Source organism: Trichosurus vulpecula, chromosome 3 (genome assembly GCF_011100635.1).
Source record: "Trichosurus vulpecula isolate mTriVul1 chromosome 3, mTriVul1.pri, whole genome shotgun sequence".
Taxonomy (NCBI): domain Eukaryota; kingdom Metazoa; phylum Chordata; class Mammalia; order Diprotodontia; family Phalangeridae; genus Trichosurus; species Trichosurus vulpecula.
In genome coordinates this window covers 211,139,678-211,151,927 of record NC_050575.1, presented here as the reverse complement: position 1 = coordinate 211,151,927, position 12,250 = coordinate 211,139,678, and the positions used below count along the sequence as shown (strand labels likewise).

Below are 12,250 nucleotides of genomic sequence, written 5' to 3'. Positions count from 1 at the left end.
CAATTTGGTATTATGCAAATAAAGTGACTAAAATGTTGATATCTTTGACCCAGAGACTCCACTATATACCCCCAAGGAGGTCACTGATAGAAAGTCCCTATATACTACAAAATATTTATAGAAGCACTTTTTGTGATAGCAAAAAACTGGAAACAAGGTAGATGCCTACTGATTGGAGAACAGCTAAACAAATTGTAGCATGAGAATATAATGGAATTATGCTCTAAGAAATTACGAATATGACTACAGAGAAGGATGGAAAGATTTACATGAACGGATGCAGAGTGAAGAGCACAGAGCCAAGAAAACAGTATATACAATATTGTATATATTGATGAACTGATGTACAATAAGTGAGCAGAGCCAAGAAAACAATATACAGAATGACTACAACAATGTAGATGGTAAGAAAAACTACAGAACAATCAAAAGTGAACATTACAAAATCACAAGGAACAAAAAGATATAAGAAGATACATCACTACTACCACCCACTTCTATAAAGGTCCTTTGGTGTGGAATATAGCATACATTTTCAAATTTTGTCAAAATCTTGATAGATTTTGCTGATTGTTTTTTTCTCTTTTACTGTCTTCCTTTTAAACATATGCTTTGTTATGTGGGAAGGCTCTCTGGGAGGGGGACAGGGTTGGAAAAAGATATAGCAGGAAATTTAGGTGATATGAAAACAAAAAATGCAAATAAACATTCATTTTAAAAAATGAAGTGTATGTTGCAAAATTACAAAGAACAAGCAGAGATATGAGAAAACATCTCCCAATACTCACTTGTTGAGGTTGGAGGTGGGGTTCATGAATGTAGAACATTATCTATCATTGTAGAGGTTTTTTATGTATTGATGGGTTTTGCTGAGTTTTTTTCTCTTCTTCCTCTTTTTTTTGGTGGGGGGAGGAAGGCAGGGCAACTGGGGTTAAGTGACTTGCCTAAGGTCACACAGCTAGTAAGTGTGTGTCAAGTGTCTGAGGCTGGATTTGAACTCAGGTCCCCCTGATTCCAGGGCCCATGCTCTACTCACTGCACCACCTAGCTGCCCTTTCTTCTTCCTCTTTTTAAAAAATTCTTTGTTATACAGGATGGTTGTCTGAGGGGGAGGGGGAAAGATACTGGGGAAAACTTAGATGATATTAAAACTAAAGAAAATCAGTAACTATTTTTAAAAATAATATTTTATTTTCCCCTAATTACATTCAAAAACAATTTTTAACATTCAAAAACAATGTTTAACATTCATTTTAAAAAAAATTTGAGCTCCAAATTCCCTCCCTCCTTTTCTCCCCTACCCTTTCCCTGAGATGGTAAGCAATCTGATATAGGTTATACTTGTGCAATCATGTAAAACATTTTTCCATATTAGTCGTTTATGGAAGAAAATTCTAGAGAAAGGAAGGAAGAAAGAAAGAGAGGAAGGAAGAAAGAAAGAAAGAAAGAAAGAAAGAAAGAGAAAGAAAGAAAGAAAGGAATAAAGAAGGAAAGAAAGAAAGAAAAAGAAAGGAAGGAAGGAAGAAGAAAAGAAAGGAAAGAAGGAAGGAAGAAAGAAGGAAAGAAAGAAAGGAAGGAAGAAAGAAAGAAAGAAAGAAAGAAAGAAAGAAAGAAAGAAAGGAAGGAAGGAAGAAAGAAAGGAAGAAAGAAAGAAAGGAAGGAAGGAAGAAAGGAAGAAAGAAAGAAAGAAAGGAAGAAAGAAAGGACAGAAGGAAGGAAGGAAGGAAGAAAGAAAAAGAAAGGAAGGAAGGAAGGAAGGAAAAAGGAGGGAGGGAGGGAGGGAAGGAAGGAAGAAAGGAAGGAAGGAAGGAAGGGAAAAATAGTATGCTTCGATCTGTATTCAGACTCCATATATCTTTCTCTGGAGGTCGATAGCATTTTTCTTCATAAGTCCTTTGGGATTGTCTCGCATCACGGTATTTCTGAGAATAGCTAAGTCATTCATAGTTGCTCATTGTACAATATTGTAGTTCCTGTGTATAACGTTCTCCTGGTTCTGCTCACTTCACTATGCATCAGTTCATATAAATCTTTCCAAGTTTTTTTTTCCTGAAATCATCTTGCTCATCATTTCTTATAGCACAATAGAATAAACTACTTATTTAAAAGAGAATTTGAGGCCCCATCATGACAAGCTAACAAGAGAAATATTTTGAAACTGGTAGGGGAAGCAATTTTAGACAAAAAGGATCTTTGTAGATTTTTTTCATCAAGCCTTTTGTATAACTGCCTACTCTACCAGTTTTTAAAACTGGCCCTGTATCTAATCAACCCACTGCCACTTTTGTGCCTTCTTTCAGGCACTGTTTCTTCTTCCATTCTATATTCCTGCCTTGTCTTCCTACACATCCTCTATGAAATATTCACAGGGTAATTGAAATAAGGAACCAATTATCTCCAATGCTGCCCTGCTTAAAAATGTAACTCCTGTTCTTCACCCTCATTTAACGCCCCCACCCCATCTGCCATAAGGCCTTTATTTTCTCTATGATGTTAAGATTACTTCCTTTATTTCTCTATAATGTTAACATTATTTATTGCTTTTGTATTGAATTAACTTTTAAAGTTGACTCTCTGAGTTCTTTATATCTGTCCATTCCAGTACTGTCTATCTTAGACTGTTAGGTTCTTGAGGGCAAATATTTCAGCTCTACCTGTGGCAAGCACCTTACTACCATAGATGGGGCTTAAAAATGTTTTCCATTTATGATGATGATTTCTCTCAAATACATCTTAATAATTAACTATGTTAAGATTAAGCGCCTGCAATTATGGTGAAGTATCTTAGTGATCACAAAGAAACTATTTGTTCTCATTCACACAGCCTGAGAAAAGAATTAAGCAATACTGTCATTCCTGAACCACTTCTTTTCTGAACCTTTTTATTTCTAGATGGGAAATTTCCTAGGAAGCATGACCCCAGAAACTAGTTTTCTAGGACAAGAGGAAAGTTTCTTGGACTGTACCAGTCTTGGAAATTGTCCAGAGAATAACCCAAGCTTGAGCATGTGGAACATCTGACCTCCTGGAGGAAGAAGCTCCCGATTAGTTGGCCTCCTGGAGATAGAACAGGCTTACCTGTGTTGGCTTCTACAGCTGGAGAAGAATTAAGGCATTTAAAGCTATAATATGAGTAGCAGAAGACCTGTACTTTGCTCCTCACTGCTAATAATATGAATTTTTTTTGAAAGCACAGGTCTGATAAGGAGGGGTTTGAATGCTCAGCAGCCTCAAAGTGTGAATGCCTTATTTTTGGGGAAGTCAACTATAGAGTGACACTATATAGAGTATTGGGAGTATTACAGGGCCTTGTAAGAGAAAAGATTTCACTGGAATGTGTGTGTTGCTCTACTAACAACTTCAAGTTTAGTTTCCTTCAAAGGGAAGCTTATAGGTAGGTGGCTATAAATATTTTATGTGCTTTATAGCTTTATATATTTTTATGAGTTCCTATGAGTCCCTTGCATCTTTAGCATTTTCTATGAGGTGAAATAAAGGCTGTCCTCTACCTGATAAGCATTTTTTACCTTGAGTACCTGTACAGGATTTGGGGATCCTGCTTACCCACATTTGTGGAAATCTATGCCATAGATTGTCACAGAGTAAACTATAGGATAGAGGAAACTAGTCAAAGCAAAAATGAACTTTTGGGACTGAGTTTGGGAGAGGGATGTTACAATCATTATTATAGTACTCCACACAGAATAAACACAATTGCTCTACTAAACCATTTTTAAAGGATTAATGATGTTTTTTGTTTTGCTAATATCAAACTAACCTTGTACTTTGGGTCTTAATCCAACCTGGTCATAGTTTAAAATCTTTGTGATGTTGTTGTAGTCTTCATGCAAATTTTATCTAATTTTTTGCATCAATTTCATTAGAGATATTGTTCTATAGTTTTCTTTCTCTGTTTTGATTCTCCCTGATTTAGGTATCAGGATCATATTGGTATCATGGAAGGAATTTGGTAGGATGCCTTCCTATTTTTAAAAACTGCTTTTACAGTTTTGGAATTAATTATTCTTTTAATGTTTGGGAGAATTCACTTGTAAATACATCTGTTCCCATTTGCAGAGTTGAGGGGCGGGGGAGGGAAGCTCATCCATGATTTGGAATGAACCATTTCTTATCCAAAATATTTTCTGTTCTTTCTAAAGATCCTAAGTAAGCTTTACCAAAATGGAACATAGAATTACTATTTATTAAACACCTACTATATGCCAGGCACTGTACTAGGCAATAGGGACACAAATACAAAAGTATCATCTTTCCTGCCCTTAATGAGTTTATAGAATGATAGGTGGTGGGGAAATCAAAGTTTGCCTCTCAAAACCTGACAGCTCAGAAAATAAAGATTGATATTCATGCAATGAGGCAGCGAGGTGGTGCAGTGGATAGAGCACTGGTCCCAGAGTCAGGAATACCCGTCTGTCTAAGTTCAAATATGGCTTCAGACACATACTACTTATGTGACCCTGGGCAAGTCACTTAACCCTGTTTGCCTCAGTTTCCTCATCTGTAAAATGAGCTGGAGAAGAAAATGGCAAAGCATTCCAGCATCTTTCCCAAGAAAACCCCAAATTCATGCAGTATTGGTCTTTACCAACTGCTCCAATAGAACACATAGAAATTAATTTTTGAGGAAGCCTGATGAGGACCTTGGAGAACCCCTCTCTTTGAACAATGATAGATTGAGGAGCTAGATATAACTGGGGAGTTATGCAAATATGGTGGGACACACCTGGTGCTGCTATTGACTTATATTGAACTTGCAATTCATCAAAACCCAGTTCATTTGGTTTTTTGGAGGGGAGGTAGATAGGGGGGAAATGTTTTTTCCTAATTAAAAATACAATTAATAAAACAGTTCTAGACTTAATCATACAATAAATAATCTCAATATTTGATCACACCATTAGTCACATAATTAAAAAGAAAATCTCCTCCCCCCCCCCCAACTAGGCTGGAGAACCTAAGTAGGGAAGTCAATGTTCCTCTCCCCAAACTTCCCTTTTTGTAACAAAAATAGAATCATGATTCTCTTCTTTCCCACCCCCACCCCCCGCCATGTATTTCCATCTCTGCATACCCCTTGCCAAAGAGGCAGGTGCATTGTCCTCTCCCCCAAATAGGATATGCCCTTCCTAGAAACACAGCCTCTTAGGTTCTGTTCTTACACAGATTACTGGTCTGTTGAATTATAGCAGCTTTCAGAGGCTAAATAACTAAGTGGCTCCTGTGAACAAGATCATGTGCATAAAAAGACTGAAATTCTGTTCCTTAGCAGCCTAGGATCTAAAAGAGACGATTTACAAATACAGAAACATAGACAGTTGTTGGAGTCAAATATACACATGCACTAACAGCTTTCCTCTCTAAGCTCAAAATTCTTGGCAGTTAAGTGGGTGGAAGTGTGGGGAAAGCGAAGGAGGGATGGAGGGAGAGCAAGCTTGGGGAGCGCTGGATAAAAGCTGTTGGATTTCAGGTCCTGTTCTGTTTTGACTTAGACAGAAGGCTATTTCCTGTTCCCTCTGGTTAATTTGATCCCTTAGGACTGCAACTTTCTGAGAAAGGCTCGCTGAAAGAATCTCAAGGTTGGAAAGGACCTCCCGGGCCATGTGGTCCAACTCACCCTTGGTCAAGAATACTGAACACCCTCAAGTGGTAATTCTGCCTTGGCTTGAAGACCTCTACTAAGGGGACACCCAGTCCCTCCTAAGGCAGCCCTTCTGGTTTTAGACAGCTCTGATTGTTGAAAGTTACTCTTTGTATCTAGCCTAAATCTACCTCTCTGCAACTTTCACCTATTATTCCGCTCCAGATTATAATTCTGCCTTTCTGGACTTCTATACCATGACTCAATTGACTTCCCTTCACCGTGCCAGCCCCCTTCTCCCATTGGTAAGTTTCATCTGGAGTAGAGGGCCTCCATTTTACAGATGGGTCCAGGTTGGCCATGCTTCAGTTCCCTCCCAGCTGTACTTCTGACTCTCTGGACTTCTGTCATCTTGCCCTCAAGCAAGTACCACCTTCCCCCAACCCTTTTTAACTCCCTTTTATGTGTTGTCTTCCCCTGTTAGAATTTAAGTTCCTCAGGAAGTTTTCAGAGGAAGAAATCCAAGCTATCAATAGCTATATTTAAAAAACTCTAAATCCCTAATAATTAGAAGAATGAAATTTAAAACGACTCTTAGATACCATCTCACCCCTGTCAGATTGGCTAGGTTGACAAAAAATGGAAAATGAGAAATGCTGGACAGCTGTGACAAAACAGGTCTGCTACTGCACTGTTGGTGGAAAGTAATTTGGAACCATGCCCAAAAAGCTATAAAAGTATGCATACCTTTTGACTCAGTGATGCCAGTACTAGGTCTATACTCCAAAGAGATCAAAGAAAGAGGAAAAAGACCCATACTTTTTGTGGTAGCAAAGAATTGGAAATTCAAGGGATGCCCAACAATTGGGGAATGGCTGAACAAATTATAGCATATGAATGTGATGGAATATTATTGTGCTGTAAGAAATGATAAAGGGAATGGTTTCAGAAAAACCTGGCAAGACTTGTGTGAATCGATGCAGTGAAGTGAGCAGAATCAGAAGAACAAATTATATAATAACAATAATATTGTAAAGATGCTCTGACCAACACAATAACCAACCACAATTCTGAAGAATCCATGATGAAACATGCTACTGACCTCCAGATGGAAAGCTGATGGACTCAGGATGCAAACTGAAGCATATTTTATTTTATTTTATTTTCTTAGTTTCTTTTTCTTCCTTCCTTTTTGCATTCACATGGCTAAGGCAGGGAATTGTTTTGCATGATTATGCATATTTATAATGGGTTTTGTTTTTCTTGCCTTATCAATGGCTGAGGGAGGGGCAGAAGGAGAGAATTCAGAACTGAAAATAAAATAAAATTGAACTTAAAAAAGGAATGTAAGTGACTTATGGTGGAGCTAAGCTGGCAGAATATCAGGAAGAAGTGTAGACAATCTCCTTCTCTCACCACACCTGCAAATAGATCTAAAAACCAACCAGACTGAATCCTGATCTTTAAATAAAAATCAAACAAACAAGTTTTTTCAGCCCAGGTCAATATAGGGAGTCAGATAAAAAGGTCTAGAGATACTGGTCATGGGGCGGGGCATCTATCCTGGATAAAGCAGTCCAGTGCAAAAAGGGACTGTGCACCAGAGCAAGAAGAAATCCCAAATCCAGTATATGGACCCCAAATTGTGCAGGGTACAAGAATAGCGGTCAAATGGCAACTTTTTTGCTCACTACCTAGTTCCAGGTCATAAATCTAAGGTTGACTGTGGAGGGGACCTACACGAGGAGTGGTATTCCAGGGTGAGGAGTAGTTGTGGACTTGAGACTATGTACTGAGCAAGTAGCAGCTGTGTGGCTCTGATCCCAGGAGAAGAGAAGGGTCTCTGTTCCAGTCTCCAGTCCCATCTGAAGCCTGCAGAGAAATCACCAAAGGAGCTTGCAGTTCTATCTCTCTGTACCAGAAGGATTTTGCAGTTGGCTAATAGTAGTTGAATCCAATAGCAGTATACTGAAATTAAAACTGGGGCAAGCCCACCCAGATCAAGAACTTGCAGAGCTCAGACTAGGAAAACAGAGAACAGATTTGCCCTAGATCAGATGATTTTGGGACCGCCAAAAGCTTGCAGATCCTTAGCTTGTACTGACCTTGAGATCCTGAAATAACATAAAACTCAATACCTCCAAGAAAGTAATAGCAAGAATCTAGAGGATTGAAGGTCTGCTCAAGCATTTCCTCCAGAAGAGTGCAGAATCTAACCCTAACATAAAGTCTAAAGTCAGGAAGTAGGCTGGAAGAATGAGCAGACAACAAAGGAATCTCATTATAAATAGCTATTATGGTGATAAGGACACTCAAAACACAAGCTCAGAGGAGGAGAATGACTTCAACACATCTATAAGCAAAGTCTTGATATAAACCACAACTTGGGCACAAATTCAACTAGAGCTTCTGGAAGAGATAAAGCAAGAGTTTTTTAAGTTTAAAATGTTTTTTAAAATGAAATGACAATATTAAAGAAAAAAGTTGGAAGAGAGATCTATGGAACAAAGAATTGGAAAAGGAATTAATAGCTTAGAGCAAGAGTTACAAAACCTTGCTCAAGCAGCAAAATTCTTGAAAATTAGACTGGATCAAATAAAAGAGAATGATCCTATAAGATAATGAGAAATATTAAAAACAAAGTCAGAAAACTAAGAAAAGAGAAGGAAATATAAGATATCTCATAGCAAAAACAACTCACCTGGAAAACTTATCAAGGAGAGAGAATTTATGAATTATACCTAACAGTCACGACCAAACAAAAAATCCAAGACATCATATTTCAAGAAATGATAAAAGAAAACTGCCCTGATCTTTTAGAAGCAGAGGGCAAAATGGACATAAAAAGAATACAAAGAGCCCTAAATGAAAACCCCCCGGGACATTATAGCCAAAATCCAGAGCTTTCAAGTCAAAAAAAGGACTTCAACCAACCAGAAAGAAACAATCTGGATACCAAGGAGCCATAGTTAGGATCACAAAAGATTTAGCAGTCACCATTATAAAGGAGTAGAGAGCTTGGAAATAAAGTATTCCAGAAAAAAGGATATAATCTGCTTGCCAAGTGGACTAACCAAGAACAACTTACTCAATGTAACTTAGTATAATCCTGCGGAGGAGGAAAGGGACATTGAATGAGAGAAGACTTCCAAGCATCCCTGATGAAAAGACAGGAGCTGTATAGAAACTTGAAGTACAAATACATGAATTAAGAGAAGTACAAAAAGGTAAACATGAGCAAGCAATCATAAGGGACAGGGATAACCTATTTACATTATAATGTGAGAAAATGATACATCTATATCCTCAGTACCCTATCATTATCAGTGGTCTGAGAGGGCATCTAATTAAATAGAGTGTCTGGGAGTGGTTCTGTTATGGCTTGATTATCTTAAAAGAAGAACAAAAAGGGGGATGTCAGTAAAAGGAAGGGAAAGGAGAGAAAAGATGGGGAAAATCTCATATCATCAGGGTGCACAAGTAGACATCTATACAAATAAAGAGGAAGGGGCAGAAGCAGCAAGTGACACTTGACCCTCACTCTTTTCTGAACTGATCAAAGGAGGGAAAAATGCAGACACACAGTTGCATTTCATTCAACAGGGAAACAAGAAGGAAAGGAGAGAATGAGGGAGGGGGGAATAAAAGGGAGGATAAATTAATGGAGAGAGTAGTGTTAAGTAAAACAAACATTAGCTAAGGATGTACAGAAATACTGATAGCAGATGTTTTTGCAGTGGCAAAGAATTGGAAAGTGATGGAGTGTCCACCAACTGAGAAATGACTAAACAAGTTATGATGTATGAATGTGATGGAATTTATGGTATAAGAAAAGATGAAGAGGATGGTTTCAGAGAAACCTGGGAAAATTGTATAAACTGTATGTAGATGCAGAGTGAAGTGAGCAGAACTGGAAGAATAATTGGTTCAATAACAAAAAGATTGTAAAGACAAACAACTTTGAAAGACTTAGGAACCCTGATAAATACAATGACTAATCGTGATTCCAGAAGACTCTTAAATGAAACATGTTACTTATTCAGAGTGCAGATTTAGACTTTTTCCTTGGACAGGGCCAATATGGAAGTTTGTTTTGTTTGACTACATGTGTTCATTAAAGGACTACTTTTGGAGACTGGTCATTCAATCAATTTTAAATCCACTTAACCATACTAACATCCAACCCACAAATCTGGTATTTGTCTTATCTGGTATTCTGACTATTTTGCATGGCACTCTACTAGGCACCATTACAAAACAAGTAAACCCCACATTGTCAACATTCTTATGGCTTGTGGTCTGCTTAGACCCTTTAGGTCCTTTTCTGTTATGTTCAGTCACAAGCAGTACCTATTGCCTAGTTTATGCACTATGGTCACCCTTATGCATCTTGCCTCTTTCCTAAAGCTTCTGCCCATATAAAGCAGCGTACCACAGTAAGTGGCACTTGTGCATCCAATTTTCCAACCCCAACTTTGATAGCATAATCAATAATGGGTCCTCTCCTCTTTTCCCTCCACCACCCCCAGACTCTGAGCCCACCTGGAAGACGTCATTGGCACACTTGCGGCATAGGTTGTGTTGGCAGGGCAGGATCACCACTGGCTTGGAGAACATCTCCAGGCAGATCGGGCAGATGAGTTGCTTCTCCAGGTTATCCATGCTGTGTGCATCCCCCAGCAGCGGCTTGAAACCCACTGCGAAGTTCATCCCCTCGGTGGTCGGGCCCACCCTTCCTTGGCCTTTTTTCCAACCCTGGCTTATTCTCTCAGCTGTGTGAGTATACCTTCAGCTGTTGGTCTCCCCTTTCTTTTGCTACAGCCTGTCTAGATTTTTCTTAAAGTTGTTTTTGTCTCCCTGTCCTGTCCCTTAATCACTCTACCTTGTGACTCCTAGGTAGCCAATTGATTTTTTCTCTCTGGTTAGCTGTTTCTTACTCTTTACTTTTCTGAGTGCCCAGGCAGATGAAGAAAGCTTTGTCTTGCCCTCACACCTCAAATGGCTCTCCCCTCACTCCTGGGATAGTGTTATCTCCTGCTCCCCAAATGGCTGACCATTGCTCATAACTTAGGCACTACTGTTTGTTCCTTAATCCTAAGGCAGCAGACTAATTTTAACTTGGGGATGGGGGAGACTAGGGGCATTTCAGTGACGCAGTCTCTCACATTCCAGTTCCCGATTTAGCTTGTGTAAGGCGAGCCACAGCTGTCACCAAACAAGTGACCCTGAGTCACATAGACTAGTGGCTGGAGGAGGGGCTGGAGGGGGCAAACCTGAGCCAGAAAGAGATAGGAATACTTCAATCTCTCACACTCCAATTCTAAAAGGGCTCCCATTGGTTCTTGCTCAGTCATGCTCCAGCCTGAGCCTTATCCTAGACACAGAGACTATGACCCTACAAATAATCCCAGCAAAAGTATCTAGCCATGGCTCAGCAGCTGGGAGGGCCCAAGAGCTGGAAAGTCCTGACAAGGACAATGGGAATTTAGGTATATCTTGGATCTGCCACAATAACCCTGGACCTCCTTTCTCTATCCACATCATATCCGATTCATGGCAAAAGATGGTCCTTGCCCTCTTTTTCCCCCAGGACTCTGCCTAAGTCAACTTGGAATTTGGCATCCAACGGACTAGTGGTACCTAGATTCAAGGTCAAGTTATTTCATCAATGTGGAACTCATTCTACAGGTGCAGATCACAACTCCTCTGAATTAACAGATGTTCAAGAATTGCTGTGACCAAAAAATTGAATCACCTTGTTGTGACCAAGCTCCTAAGTCTCTTGGGCCTTAGCTAGGTTAGCCCTCAGCCATATAGAGCATTTATATCACCAGCCTATATGCCAAGCTTTCTAGCTTTGATTTTGATAGGACCTGGCAGAGCTTGGGATCTGCTGGTATAGTCATAAAGAATCCAACTTTGCCTCCACTTGACCAGTGAGGCATCAATCAGACTTCAGTGCCAATGCTAATAAAATCCCAATCGAGACTTGAAATTTATTTGCTGGAGTGCATTTTTAAGACTGGATAGATCCATGGACCAGGTTCCTCTTCTCTTTTGCGCAATCTTTGAAAGGATATCTCTTATCGTGGAAAAAAAATTGCCCTCTTCCATCCATGTGCTGGGCTCAGCATTGGCACTATGGGGAGCATTTAGTCAAGGAAAGTAAATGAGGTAAGCAGTACAGGAAGCATAGTCCCATGAATAGATTGTCGGCTATAATAAAGTTTACATATCTGGAGGGAAAGTTAAGGGTGAGTATAAAGGAGATTTACGTACTTGTAACCCATTTTGGGCATAGGTGTCAAAAGTTTTAAGGAAAATAACTTTAACCCACTAAGAAAAGGTATAACCTCGAGGTTCTATGAAACTCCTGCCAAATACCACCAAATTAGTGATTAAACTTGTCAGCCCTGGTAGTAGAACCCTGGTACTCATCTCCTCCACAGACTATTTCCAGGCTATCTTCTCTGTCCCCAACCCACACAATGGAGACTACACAAAGTTCCTTTATTCATTGATGTATACTCAACCCCTCAGGCCTTCTGGCTCCAAAACAGAGCTTGATTCCTTCACTGACTTAAGGTTATATGGGCTGGCCCTTGGTAGAATGTTTGAGGAAAGCAAGTGAAATAGGTAGAATACTTTGGC

At 39.4% G+C, this 12,250-nt stretch overlaps 1 protein-coding gene across 3 annotated transcripts in view; it reads right to left on the bottom strand.

Moving 5' to 3' along the window:
* The window catches only part of TRIM54 (tripartite motif containing 54), a 39,089-nt gene extending 28,378 nt beyond the window's left edge, over nucleotides 1-10,711 (bottom strand). For all 3 annotated transcript variants that reach the window (XM_036750846.1, XM_036750847.1, XM_036750848.1), the window contains exon 1: nucleotides 10,142-10,711. In XM_036750846.1, the coding sequence (XP_036606741.1) occupies nucleotides 10,142-10,309 (168 nt within the window). In that variant the 5' untranslated portion in view covers nucleotides 10,310-10,711. The remainder of the gene's footprint in view (nucleotides 1-10,141) is intronic.
* Between the last annotated feature and the right edge of the window lie 1,539 nt (nucleotides 10,712-12,250).